General features: G+C 46.5%; 2 protein-coding genes across 8 annotated transcripts in view; both read right to left on the bottom strand.

Moving 5' to 3' along the window:
- The window catches only part of LOC149975354 (islet cell autoantigen 1-like protein), a 61,998-nt gene extending 56,246 nt beyond the window's left edge, over positions 1 to 5,752 (bottom strand). For 3 of the 7 annotated variants that reach the window (XM_090206970.1, XM_090206973.1, XM_090206975.1), the window contains exon 1: positions 5,580 to 5,752. The gene's annotated coding sequence lies outside the window, so the exon portion shown is untranslated. Of the gene's footprint in view, positions 1 to 5,335 lie in introns of all 7 variants that reach the window. The other 4 variants (XM_090206972.1, XM_090206974.1, XM_090206971.1 and 1 more) reach the window with 3 other exon arrangements.
- A 135-nt stretch (positions 5,753 to 5,887) lies between these two features.
- The window catches only part of LOC149975353 (ribosome biogenesis protein wdr12), a 28,769-nt gene continuing 21,163 nt past the window's right edge, over positions 5,888 to 13,493 (bottom strand). Inside the window, exons 10-13 of the mRNA XM_090206978.1 lie at positions 11,144 to 11,249; positions 9,787 to 9,919; positions 8,794 to 8,866; positions 5,888 to 6,410 (exon numbers count right to left, since the gene is read on the bottom strand). Coding sequence (XP_090063104.1) covers positions 6,333 to 6,410; positions 8,794 to 8,866; positions 9,787 to 9,919; positions 11,144 to 11,249 — 390 coding nt within the window. The 3' untranslated portion in view covers positions 5,888 to 6,332. The remainder of the gene's footprint in view (positions 6,411 to 8,793; positions 8,867 to 9,786; positions 9,920 to 11,143; positions 11,250 to 13,493) is intronic.

The following is a 13,493-nucleotide window of genomic DNA, read 5'->3' as shown; positions in this document are numbered from 1 at the left end:
TACAGAGTCAATGTGGAGGCTATATACAGGGGGTAACAGTACAGAGTCAATGTGGAGGCTATATACAGGGGGTACCGGTACAGAGTCAATGTGGAAGCTATAAACAGGGGGTACCGGTGCAGAGTCAATGTGGAGGTTATATACAGGGGGTACCGGTACAGAGTCAATGTGGAGGCTATATACAGGGGGTACCGGTACAGAGTCAATGTGGAGGCTATATACAGGGGGTACAGAGTCAACGTGGAGGCTATATACAGGGGGTACAGAGTCAATGTGGAGGCGATATACAGGGGGTACCAGTACAGAGTCAATGTGGAGGCTATATACAGGGGGTACCGGTACAGAGTCAATGTGGAGGCTATATACAGGGGGTACCGGTACAGAGTCAATGTGGAGGCTATATACAGGGGGTACCTGTACAGAGTCAATGTGGAGGCTATATACAGGGGGTAACAGTACAGAGTCAATGTGGAGGCTATATACAGGGGGTACCGGTACAGAGTCAATGTGGAGGCTATATACAGGGGGTACCGGTACAGAGTCAATGTGGAGGCTATATACAGGGGGTACCGGTACAGAGTCAATGTGGAGGCTATATACAGGGGGTACCGGTACAGAGTCAATGTGGAGGCTATATACAGGGGGTACCGGTACAGAGTCAATGTGGAGGCTATATACAGGGGGTACCGGTACAGAGTCAATGTGGAGGCTATATACAGGGGGTACCGGTACAGAGTCAATGTGGAGGCTATATACAGGGGGTACCTGTACAGAGTCAATGTGGAGGCTATATACAGGGGGTAACAGTACAGAGTCAATGTGGAGGCTATATACAGGGGGTACCGGTAAAGAGTCAATGTGGAGGCTATATACAGGGGGTACCTGTACAGAGTCAATGTGGAGGCTATATACAGGGGGTAACAGTACAGAGTCAATGTGGAGGCTATATACAGAGGGTAACAGTACAGAGTCAATGTGGAGGCTATATACAGGGGGTACCGGTACAGAGTCAATGTGGAAGCTATAAACAGGGGGTACCGGTACAGAGTCAATGTGGAGGCTATATACAGGGGGTACCGGTACAGAGTCAATGTGGAGGCTATATACAGGGGGTACCGGTACAGAGTCAATGTGGAGGCTATATACAGGGGGTAACAGTACAGAGTCAATGTGGAGGCTATATACAGGGGGTACCGGTACAGAGTCAATGTGGAAGCTATAAACAGGGGGTACCGGCACAGAGTCAATGTGGAGGTTATATACAGGGGGTACCGGTACAGAGTCAATGTGGAGGCTATATACAGCGGGTACCAGTACAGAGTCAATGTGGAGGCTATATACAGGGGGTACCGGTACAGAGTCATTTGTACATGTAGGTGGGGGTGAAGTGACGATGCATAGATAATAAACAGCGAGTAGCAACAGTGTGAGTGTGGGGGGGGGGGGGGTCGGCCAATGTATATAGTCTTGGTATTTGATTAATTGTTAAGCAGTCTTATGGCTTGGTGGTAGAAGCTGTTAAAGAGCCTTTTGATCCTAGACTTGCAGTGCGGTACTGCTTGCAGTGCGGTAGCAGAGAAAACAGTCTATGACTTGGGTGACTGGAGTCTTTTTAGGGCCTTCCTCTGACACCGCCTACTATATAGGTCCTGGATGGCAGGAAGCTTGGCCCCAGTGATGTACTGGGCCGTAAGCACTACCCTCTATAGCGCCTTACGGTCAGATGCTGAGCAGCTGCCATACCAGGCGGTGAGGCAACCGGTCAGAATGCTCTCGATGGTGCAGCTGTTGGACTTTTTGAGGATCTGGAGACCCATGCCAAATCTTTTCAGTCTCCTGAGGGGGAAAGGTGTTGTCGTGCCCTCTTCACAACTGTCTTTGTGTGTTTGGACCATGATAGTTCGTTGGTGATGTGGACACCAAGTAACTTGAAGCTCTCTCAGAAGAATAGCACCTTTAGGGACAGCTCTAACAACTATTTGATACTCCTCAGGAGTGGGCTGCTCCACTACAGCCCCGTTGATGTTAATGGGGGCCTTTTCCTGTAGTCCACAATCAGCTCCTTTGTCTTGCTCACATTGAGAGTTTGTTGTCCTGGCAACACACCGCCAGGTCTCTAACCTCCTCCCTATAGGCTGTTTCATTGTTTTGTCGGTGGTCAGGCCTACCTTCTCACATGCATCTGGTTTATCTCTGAATATTAGGACATTTACATTTTTTGAGTTGAAAAGATGTGACTTAAACTCAGTATGTAATATCCCTGTGAAAGACGTGACTTAAACTCAGTATGTAATATCCCTGTGAAAGATGTGACTTAAACTCAGTTCGTAATATCCCTGTAAAAGACGGGATCACATATTTTGGTATTAAAGTTAGCAAAGATCAGAAAGAAAGGGCCAACTTAAATGTCTCTCCTATTGTTGAGGAAATTGGAAAGAGATTTAACTCCTGGTTATTAAGAGATCTTTCTTCATCTGGATGTGAACTTTTATCAATCTGAAGGTCCAGATGAGTTTATACCTCCCCTGCCTTGGATGTTCCTCTGTCAGTAACTAAAATGGTTGATACTAAATCATTTAACTTCATATGGAGGAATAAAGCTCATTATTTAAGAAAAGCGGTAATATGTAGCACCCAGGGTGAGGGAGGGTTGAATGCTCTGGATTTTAAAACCTCTAATATAATATTTATGATTAAATGGATACAGAACTACTTAAGAAATAAGGATTGCATTTGGAATATAATCCCTAATGTAATATTCCAACAGATTGGTGGTCTAGAAGTCTTACTCAAATGCAACTTTGATGTGGGTAAAAACACTATCAAGCTTGCTAACTTTCATAAACAAGTACTTCTAACTTGGAACCTCATGTACAAACATAATTTCCCCCCACAAACATACAATCTGGAAGAATAAAGACATAAAATACAAAAACAAGTCTTTGTTTTTCAAGAACTGGTTCGGCAACAGCATTATCTGGGTTATACCATTATTGAATAATGATGGACAACTATATGATTATCGAATTATAATTATTGAATAATATCTATATGATTATGCAGAATTCATGAGAACACACAATGTTACATTCACTCCTGAGGAGTATCAAATAGTTGTTAGAGCTGTCCCTAAAGGTGTTGTTAGAGCTGTCCCTAAAGGTGTTGTTAGAGCTGTCCCTAAAGGTGTTGTTAGAGCTGTCCCTAAAGGTGTTGTTAGAGCTGTCCCTAAAGGTGTTGTTAGAGCTGTCCCTAAAGGTGTTGTTAGAGCTGTCCCTAAAGGTGTTGTTAGAGCTGTCCCTAAAGGTGTTGTTAGAGCTGTCCCTAAAGGTGCTGTTAGAGCTGTCCCTAAAGGTGTTGTTAGAGCTGTCCCTAAAGGTGTTGTTAGAGCTGTCCCTAAAGGTGTTGTTAGAGCTGTCCCTAAAGGTGTTGTTAGAGCTGTCCCTAAAGGTGTTGTTAGAGCTGTCCCTAAAGGTGTTGTTAGAGCTGTCCCTAAAGGTGTTGTTAGAGCTGTCCCTAAAGGTGCTGTTAGAGCTGTCCCTAAAGGTGTTGTTAGAGCTGTCCCTAAAGGTGTTGTTAGAGCTGTCCCTAAAGGTGTTGTTAGAGCTGTCCCTAAAGGTGTTGTTAGAGCTGTCCCTAAAGGTGTTGTTAGAGCTGTCCCTAAAGGTGTTGTTAGAGCTGTCCCTAAAGGTGTTGTTAGAGCTGTCCCTAAAGGTGTTGTTAGAGCTGTCCCTAAAGGTGTTGTTAGAGCTGTCCCTAAAGGTGCTGTTAGAGCTGTCCCTAAAGGTGTTGTTAGAGCTGTCCCTAAAGGTGTTGTTAGAGCTGTCCCTAAAGGTGTTGTTAGAGCTGTCCCTAAAGGTGTTGTTAGAGCTGTCCCTAAAGGTGTCGTTAGAGCTGTCCCTAAAGGTGTTGTTAGAGCTGTCCCTAAAGGTGTCGTTAGAGCTGTCCCTAAAGGTGTCGTTAGAGCTGTCCCTAAAGGTGTTGTTAGAGCTGTCCCTAAAGGTGTTGTTAGAGCTGTCCCTAAAGGTGTTGTTAGAGCTGTCCCTAAAGGTGTTGTTAGAGCTGTCCCTAAAGGTGTTGTTAGAGCTGTCCCTAAAGGTGTTGTTAGAGCTGTCCCTAAAGGTGTTGTTAGAGCTGTCCCTAAAGGTGTTGTTAGAGCTGTCCCTAAAGGTGTTGTTAGAGCTGTCCCTAAAGGTGTTGTTAGAGCTGTCCCTAAAGGTGTTGTTAGAGCTGTCCCTAAAGGTGTTGTTAGAGCTGTCCCTAAAGGTGTTGTTAGAGCTGTCCCTAAAGGTGCTATTCTTCTGTTAGGAGAACATAACAATACTCCCAAGTGCAACTGTTGAGGATTTTATAGCCTCAATACAGCTAGAAGGAATTTACATTTTATAAACTATAAATGTAATAACATGTATATATGAAAACCATGTCAAGATGTTACTATTCCCTCTGCTAGAATGTACTGGAATGCAGCCCTAGGACAAGTCAACTGGAACAACGTTTCGTTGTTATCTGGTAAATATTGTATATCTAATAAGGTGAAAGAAGTGTCATACAAACTCATTCATAGAATCTACCCTGTAAAGACCTTTATATATACACAGATTTAAAATAGCTATTGATAACTAATGTGTATTTTGTGGTTGTGACCCAGAGACTCCCGAACATTTATTTTGGGACTGTTCTAATGTCAGAAGATTTTGGAGTGAGTTAGAAGATTTGATTAAATAAATAAAATACTATTAATGTTCATTTGAAAGACTCGGATATGATTTATTTTGACCCAAATGATATCGACCCCCGGTGTAACTTTAATTTGTTTATTTTTATGGAAGAATCTTTATCCATGAAATGAGGTCGACAGGGGGGAACAAAACCCTCTTCACATTGTTAAAGATAGAATTTAAATATTATTTTGAAATTATCAGTAGTGTAAAAACAAAAAAAGCAATACGTACCATAAAACGTTGAGTATTATAAATGTATCTCGACATGTGATGTAAATTCACTAATAAAAAAAACCCACTCTTCCATGAGGAGGTCAAGCAGTACATTAAGAACATTCTACATTCTTCCAATAAGAAAGCTGTTCAAATCAATACGTGTGTATCTTTTAAGGTCTTCGTATAATCTGTCATGTGTTGGACCCCCCTAGTATATGTCCTCGTTGTCTGTATACTCCTTGTATGCATCCTGGTGTTCCTGCACTAAGAACAGGGCTCGACACCTGTCGTCGCCAGCAGGTTAACCATAATGAGGCAGCCAGCTGCTATTGATAATGTATGTCGAGCCAGCTACCTGTAGCTGCACAGGTCAAGCGAGATCAATGCCGTTATCTCACCACAAACCTGCTGTCTTCTCAACCTTTGTGTTCAGGAAGAAAAATGTTGCTGGTTCCTGTTGCAACTCGTAAATGTTTGCGACGTTTTCCAGGACGCGCAGCTAATTTGCTCCTAACCTACATCAGTATAACCTGCTAGTTGTACCCAATGTAACGTTAACTAGTCCAGATGACTTGGTCTGCGGATACGTTGCCTATATATAAACGCAACACGTCTTGCATCATCACATTGCTGTGTCTTTACCGTTTGAACGAAGCTGTCAGGAAGTCATGTTGTCCAGCAGTCAGAGTATCCAGGTCACGTTAGCAGCACTAACCAACTGAACTGACGCACAGAAACAGGATATGCAACGTGTCTGTTCCCTCCGTCCTGTCGCTGCGGAGACGTCTCAACATCACAGGTCAAACCAGTTGGAGGAAAATTTGATTTTAAAACGTCCCGAAGGACACTAACCCCATCCTCAAGGAGGTGCAGGAGAAATATGTTATGTTTGCAGGGCACCACAAAGCAAAACAGACATCTTCAAGAATACAACCCTAATTAAAAGCTGCTGCAGGAAAATAGAAAGATCTTTAATCTGAAAAAGTGATGACTGGGTAGTTATTGTATTTAAAACACTGGTATATCATGGATGTAGACAGGCATTCTGATTAACAACGACAGTGGGAATTATAATGGCACATTATGATCTATTATGATCTATTAATCTGTCCCAAGAGAGGGCAGTATAGAGACCTGCCACTGATGGTTCTCAACACAGTAGTTTAATCTGGAAACGATGTGGCTACATACATACACAGTATTAAAATGGAGACGAGATGTATCTTCAAAAACAGTATGTCACCTTGGCAACCTTATATCATGAAGAACAGCCTCCATCGACACAACTGTGGCAGTTCATAAATACACATATCTACATCAGGAAAGACTTTAATCAACAGGCAATACATCAGAGAAATAAAAACAGGTGCTATGTCTGTCTCCAGTCTGTCTCGTCTACGCTCCAGCGTCTGTCTCGCAGGCTGTGTATCTGTATGTGTACAGCTTGTTGTCAGCTCCTCCACTCAACATCAACTGCAAGAGGAAGAGACAGAGGGAACACAAAACGTTGAACAGAATACAGGCTAGATGTGTGCTGTCTCTCCAGGTTAATACAGGCTAGATGTGTGTTGTGTCTCCAGGTTAATACAGGCTACATGTGTGTTGTTGTCTCTCCAGGTTAATCCAGGCTAGATGTGTGTTGTTGTCTCTCCAGGTTAATACAGGCTAGATGTGTCAGTGTGTTAGATGTGTGTTGTCTCTCCAGATTAATACAGGCTAGATGTGTGTTGTCTCTCCAGGTTAATCCAGGCTAGATGTGTGTTGTCTCTCCAGGTTAATCCAGGCTAGATGTGTGTTGTCTCTCCAGGTTAATACAGGCTAGATGTGTGTTGTCTCTCCAGGTTAATCCAGGCTAGATGTGTGTTGTCTCTCCAGGTTAATCCAGGCTAGATGTGTGTTGTCTCTCCAGGTTAATCCAGGCTAGATGTGTGTTGTCTCTCCAGGTTAATCCAGGCTAGATGTGTGTTGTCTCTCCAGGTTAATCCAGGCTAGATGTGTGTTGTCTCTCCAGGTTAATCCAGGCTAGATGTGTGTTGTCTCTCCAGGTTAATCCAGGCTAGATGTGTGTTGTCTCTCCAGGTTAATCCAGGCTAGATGTGTGTTGTCTCTCCAGGTTAATCCAGGCTAGATGTGTGTTGTCTCTCCAGGTTAATCCAGGCTAGATGTGTGTTGTCTCTCCAGGTTAATACAGGCTAGATGTGTGTTGTCTCTCCAGGTTAATCCAGGCTAGATGTGTGTTGTTGTCTCTCCAGGTTAATACAGGCTAGATGTGTGTTGTCTCTCCAGGTTAATACAGGCTAGATGTGTCAGTGTGTTAGATGTGTGTTGTTGTCTCTCCAGATGAATACAGGCTAGATGTGTGTTGTCTCTCCAGGTTAATACAGGCTAGATGTGTGTTGTCTCTCCAGGTTAATACAGGCTAGATGTGTGTTGTTGTCTCTCCAGGTTAATCCAGGCTAGATGTGTGTTGTTGTCTCTCCAGGTTAACCCAGGCTAGATGTGTGCTGTTGTCTCTCCAGGTTAATACAGGCTAGATATGTCAGTGTGTTAGATGTGTGTTGTTGTCTCTCCAGGTTAATACAGGCTAGATGTGTCAGTGTGTTAGATGTGTGTTGTTGTCTCTCCAGGTTAATCCAGGCTAGATGTGTGTTGTTGTCTCTCCAGGTTAATCCAGGCTAGATGTGTGTTGTTGTCTCTCCAGGTTAATCCAGGCTAGATGTGTGTTGTTGTCTCTCCAGGTTAATCCAGGCTAGATGTGTGTTGTCTCTCCAGGTTAATCCAGGCTAGATGTGTGTTGTCTATCCAGGTTAATACAGGCTAGATGTGTGTTGTCTCTCCAGGTTAATACAGGCTAGATGTGTCAGTGTGTTAGATGTGTGTTGTTGTCTCTCCAGATTAATACAGGCTAGATGTGTGTTGTCTCTCCAGGTTAATACAGACTAGATGTGTGTTGTCTCTCCAGGTTAATACAGGCTAGATGTGTGTTGTTGTCTCTCCAGGTTAATCCAGGCTAGATGTGTGTTGTCTCTCCAGGTTAATCCAGGCTAGATGTGTGTTGTCTCTCCAGGTTAATCCAGGCTAGATGTGTGTTGTCTCTCCAGGTGAATACAGGCTAGATGTGTCAGTGTGTTAGATGTGTGTTGTTGTCTCTCCAGGTTAATACAGGCTAGATGTGTCAGTGTGTTAGATGTGTGTTGTTGTCTCTCCAGGTTAATACAGGCTAGATGTGTCAGTGTGTTAGATGTGTGTTGTCTCTCCAGATTAATACAGGCTAGATGTGTGTTGTTGTCTCTCCAGGTTAATCCGGGCTAGATGTGTGTTGTTGTCTCTCCAGGTTAATACAGGCTAGATGTATCAGTGTGTTAGATGTGTGTTGTCTCTCCAGATTAATACAGGCTAGATGTGTGTTGTCTCTCCAGGTTAATACAGGCTAGATGTGTGTTGTTGTCTCTCCAGGTTAATACAGGCTAGATGTGTCAGTGTGTTAGATGTGTGTTGTCTCTCCAGATTAATACAGGCTAGATGTGTGTTGTTGTCTCTCCAGGTTAATACAGGCTAGATGTGTGTTGTTGTCTCTCCAGGTTAATACAGGCTAGATGTGTGTTGTTGTCTCTCCAGGTTAATACAGGCTAGATGTGTGTTGTCTCTCCAGATTAATACAGGCTAGATGTGTGTTGTCTCTCCAGGTTAATACAGGCTAGATGTGTGTTGTCTCTCCAGGTTAATACAGGCTAGATGTGTGTTGTCTCTCCAGGTTAATACAGGCTAGATGTGTGTTGTCTCTCCAGGTTAATACAGGCTAGATGTGTGTTGTCTCTCCAGGTTAATACAGGCTAGATGTGTGCTGGTGTCTCACCCTGCTGTCAGTCCAGTCCACACAGAGCACCTTGTCCTCATGGGCAGACACATCATACAAAGGGGTCTTGCAGCTGGAATACAAAACACACTTTTGTAACATTAGATTCCCCACCACCCCAGCCTCTAACCCATACCACCCCAGCCTCTAACCCCCATACCACCCCAGCCTCTAACCCCCATACCACCCCAGCCTCTAACCCCCATACCACCCCAGCCTCTAACCCCCATACCACCCCAGCCTCTAACCCCCATACCACCCCAGCCTCTAACCCCCATACCACCCCAGCCTCTAACCCCCATACCACCCCAGCCTCTAACCCCCATACCACCCCAGCCTCTAACCCCCATACCACCCCAGCCTCTAACCCCCATACCACCCCAGCCTCTAACCCCCATACCACCCCAGCCTCTAACCCATACCACCCCAGCCTCTAACCCATACCACCCCAGCCTCTAACCCCCATACCACCCCAGCCTCTAACCCATACCACCCCAGCCTCTAACCCATACCACCCCAGCCTCTAACCCATACCACCCCAGCCTCTAACCCCCTACCACCCCAGCCTCTAACCCCCATACCACCCCAGCCTCTAACCCCCATACCACCCCAGCCTCTAACCCCCATACCACCCCAGCCTCTAACCCCCATACCACCCCAGCCTCTAACCCCCATACCACCCCAGCCTCTAACCCCCATACCACCCCAGCCTCTAACCCCCATACCACCCCAGCCTCTAACCCCCATACCACCCCAGCCTCTAACCCCCATACCACCCCAGCCTCTAACCCCCATACCACCCCAGCCTCTAACCCCCATACCACCCCAGCCTCTAACCCCCATACCACCCCAGCCTCTAACCCCATACCACCCCAGCCTCTAACCCCATACCACCCCAGCCTCTAACCCCATACCACCCCAGCCTCTAACCCCATACCACCCCAGCCTCTAACCCCATACCACCCCAGCCTCTAACCCCTACAGCATACAGACCTCCTGGTGTCCCAGAGTTTGACCAGGTTGTCGAGGGAACCAGACACCAGTTGGTGCTCATGGGAAGGAGCCCACTTCACCGCTGTGACCCAGCCGCTGTGAGAGGTAAGAGACAGCAACACCAACGACCCGTCTACACAAACACACACACAAACAGATTAATTCACACCTTATGGAACAGCGGGGACTGTGAAGAGAAACAAACACACAATAACACACGCACACTACACACACACACATGGGTGTTGTATGATGAATTGCTAAGTCCCTCTTTGCCATGCAAATTAACTGAATCCCCAAAACCCTTGTGGTCAATCCTCAAGAGGCGGGTAGACAAACAAAAACCCACAAATTCTGACAAACTCCAAGCATTGATTATGCAAGAATCGGCTGCCATCAGTCAGGATGTGGCCCAGAAGTTAATTGACATCATGCCATGGCGGATTGCAGAGGTCTTGAAAAAGAAGGGTCAACACTGCAAATATTGACTCTTTGCATCAACTTCATGTAATTATCATGTAATTCATGTAATTATGAAATGCTTGTAATTATACTTCAGTAATCCATACTAACATCTGACAAAAATATCTAAAGACACTGAGGCAGCAAACTTTGTGAAAATTAATATTTGTGTCATTCTCAAAACTTTTGGCCACAACTGTATTGTAGATGTGGTAGTAGAGTAGTGGTCTGAGGGAACACACTTAATGTATTGTGAAAAGTGTTATGAAATGTAATGTCAAGTAATATTTTAAAATGTATAAACTGCCTTAATGTTGCTGGACCCCAGGAAGAGTAGCTGCTGCCTTGGCAGGAACTAATGGGGATCCATAATAAACCCCAGGAAGAGTAGCTGCTGCCTTGGCAGGAACTAATGGGGATCCATAATAAACCCCAGGAAGAGTAGCTGCTGCCTTGGCAGGAACTAATGGGGATCCATAATAAACCCCAGGAAGAGTAGCTGCTGCCTTGGCAGGAACTAATGGGGATCCATAATAAACCCCAGGAAGAGTAGCTGCTGTCTTGGCAGGAACTAATGGGGATCCATAATAAACCCCAGGAAGAGTAGCTGCTGCCTTGGCAGGAACTAATGGGGATCCATAATAAACCCCAGGAAGAGTAGCTGCTGCCTTGACAGGAACTAATGGGGATCCATAATAAACCTCAGGAAGAGTAGCTGCTGCCTTGACAGGATCTAATGGGGATCCATAATAAACCCCAGGAGGAGTAGCTGCTGTCTTGGCAGGAACTAATGGGGATCCAAAATGAATACAAATACACTCACATAAGAGAGATGTTGTAATGTACATTGGGAAGTGCACAGAGATATTTAAATGAAGTTAGATTTAGTTGTGACCTTTAGAGCGAGGGTCCCACAGCCTGACGTGTCTGTCAGTGCTGCCAGAGGCCAGGCGACGACACAGTGGAGAGTAGGAGATGTGGTTAAACACCTTACTGCCAGTCTATAGATACGAAGAGAAGATTAACCAATCAGTCATCAACTAAGAGGTTGTGAGGGGTGTGGTCTAGGGTTAGTCTCTCACCAGTGTGGTCTGGGGTTAGAGTCTCTCACCAGTGTGGTCTGGGGTTAGAGCCTCTCACCAGTGTGGTCTGGGGTTAGAGCCTCTCACCAGTGTGGTCTGGGGTTAGAGCCTCTCACCAGTGTGGTCTAGGGTTAGAGTCTCTCACCAGTGTGGTCTAGGGTTAGAGTCTCTCACCAGTGTGGTCTAGGGTTAGTCTCTCACCAGTGTGGTCTAGGGTTAGAGTCTCTCACCAGTGTGGACTAGGGTTAGAGTCTCGTGGTCTAGGGTTAGAGCCTCACCAGTGTGGTCTAGGGTTAAAGTCTCTCACCAGTGTGGTCTAGGGTTAGAGTCTCTCACCAGTGTGGTCTAGGGTTAGAGTCTCGTGGTCTAGGGTTAGAGCCTCACCAGTGTGGTCTAGGACTAGAGTCTATAACCAGTGTGGTCTAGGGTTAGAGTCTCGTGGTCTAGGGTTAGAGCCTCACCAGTGTGGTCTAGGGTTAGAGTCTCTCACCAGTGTGGTCTAGGGTTAGTCTCTCTCACCAGTGTGGTCTGGGGTTAGAGTCTCGTGGTCTAGGGTTAGAGTCTCTCACCAGTGTGGTCTAGGGTTAGAGTCTCTCACCAGTGTGGTCTAGGGTTAGAGTCTCTCACCAGTGTGGTCTGGGGTTAGAGTCTCTCACCAGTGTGGTCTGGGGTTAGAGTCTCTCACCAGTGTGGTCTGGGGTTAGAGTCTCTCGCCAGTGTGGTCTGGGGTTAGAGTCTCGTGGTCTAGGGTTAGAGCCTCTCACCAGTGTGGTCTTGGGTTAGAGTCTCGTGGTCTGGGGTTAGAGCCTCTCACCAGTGTGGTCTAGGGTTAGAGTCTCTCACCAGTGTGGTCTAGGGTTAGAGTCTCTCACCAGTGTGGTCTGGGGTTAGAGTCTCTCACCAGTGTGGTCTAGGGTTAGAGTCTCTCACCAGTGTGGTCTAGGGTTAGAGTCTCTCACCAGTGTGGTCTAGGGTTAGAGTCTCTCGCCAGTGTGGTCTAGGGTTAGAGTCTCGTGGTCTAGGGTTAGAGCCTCTCACCAGTGTGGTCTAGGGTTAGAGTCTCTCGCCAGTGTGGTCTGGGGTTAGAGTCTCTCGCCAGTGTGGTCTAGGGTTAGAGTCTCTCGCCAGTGTGGTCTAGGGTTAGAGTCTCTCGCCAGTGTGGTCTAGTGTTAGAGTCTCTCACCAGTGTGGTCTAGGGTTAGAGTCTCTCACCAGTGTGGTCTAGGGTTAGAGTCTCTCACCAGTGTGGTCTAGGGTTAGAGTCTCTCACCAGTGTGGTCTAGGGTTAGAGTCTCACCAGTGTGGTCTGGGGTTAGAGTCTCTCGCCAGTGTGGTCTGGGGTTAGAGTCTCTCGCCAGTGTGGTCTAGGGTTAAAGTCTCTCACCAGTGTGGTCTAGGGTTAGAGTCTCGTGGTCTAGGGTTAGAGTCTCTCACCAGTGTGGTCTAGGGTTAGAGTCTCTCGCCAGTGTGGTCTGGGGTTAGAGTCTCTCGCCAGTGTGGTCTAGGGTTAGAGTCTCTCACCAGTGTGGTCTAGGGTTAGAGTCTCTCACCAGTGTGGTCTAGGGTTAGAGTCTCTCACCAGTGTGGTCTAGGGTTAGAGTCTCTCACCAGTGTGGTCTAGGGTTAGAGTCTCTCACCAGTGTGGTCTAGGGTTAAAGTCTCTCACCAGTGTGGTCTAGGGTTAGAGTCTCGTGGTCTAGGGTTAGAGCCTCTCACCAGTGTGGTCTAGGGTTAGAGTCTCTCACCAGTGTGGTCTGGGGTTAGAGTCTCTCGCCAGTGTGGTCTGGGGTTAGAGTCTCTCGCCAGTGTGGTCTAGGGTTAGAGTCTCTCACCAGTGTGGTCTAGGGTTAGAGTCTCTCGCCAGTGTGGTCTAGGGTTAAAGTCTCTCGCCAGTGTGGTCTAGGGTTAGAGTCTCTCGCCAGTGTGGTCTAGGGTTAGAGTCTCTCACCAGTGTGGTCTAGGGTTAGAGTCTCTCACCAGTGTGGTCTAGGGTTAGAGTCTCTCACCAGTGTGGTCTGGGGTTAGAGTCTCTCGCCAGTGTGGTCTAGGGTTAGAGTCTCTCACCAATGTGGTCTGGGGTTAGAGTCTCTCACCAATGTGGTCTGGGGTTAGAGTCTCTCACCAGTGTGGTCTAGGGTTAGAGTCTCTCACCAGTGTGGTCTG

This window comes from Oncorhynchus mykiss, chromosome 18, assembly GCF_057628025.1.
Source record: "Oncorhynchus mykiss isolate SJ-2025 chromosome 18, ASM5762802v1, whole genome shotgun sequence".
NCBI lineage: Eukaryota > Metazoa > Chordata > Actinopteri > Salmoniformes > Salmonidae > Oncorhynchus > Oncorhynchus mykiss.
Note: the sequence above shows the minus strand (reverse complement) of the source record. Positions and strands in the feature narration are given on the sequence as shown.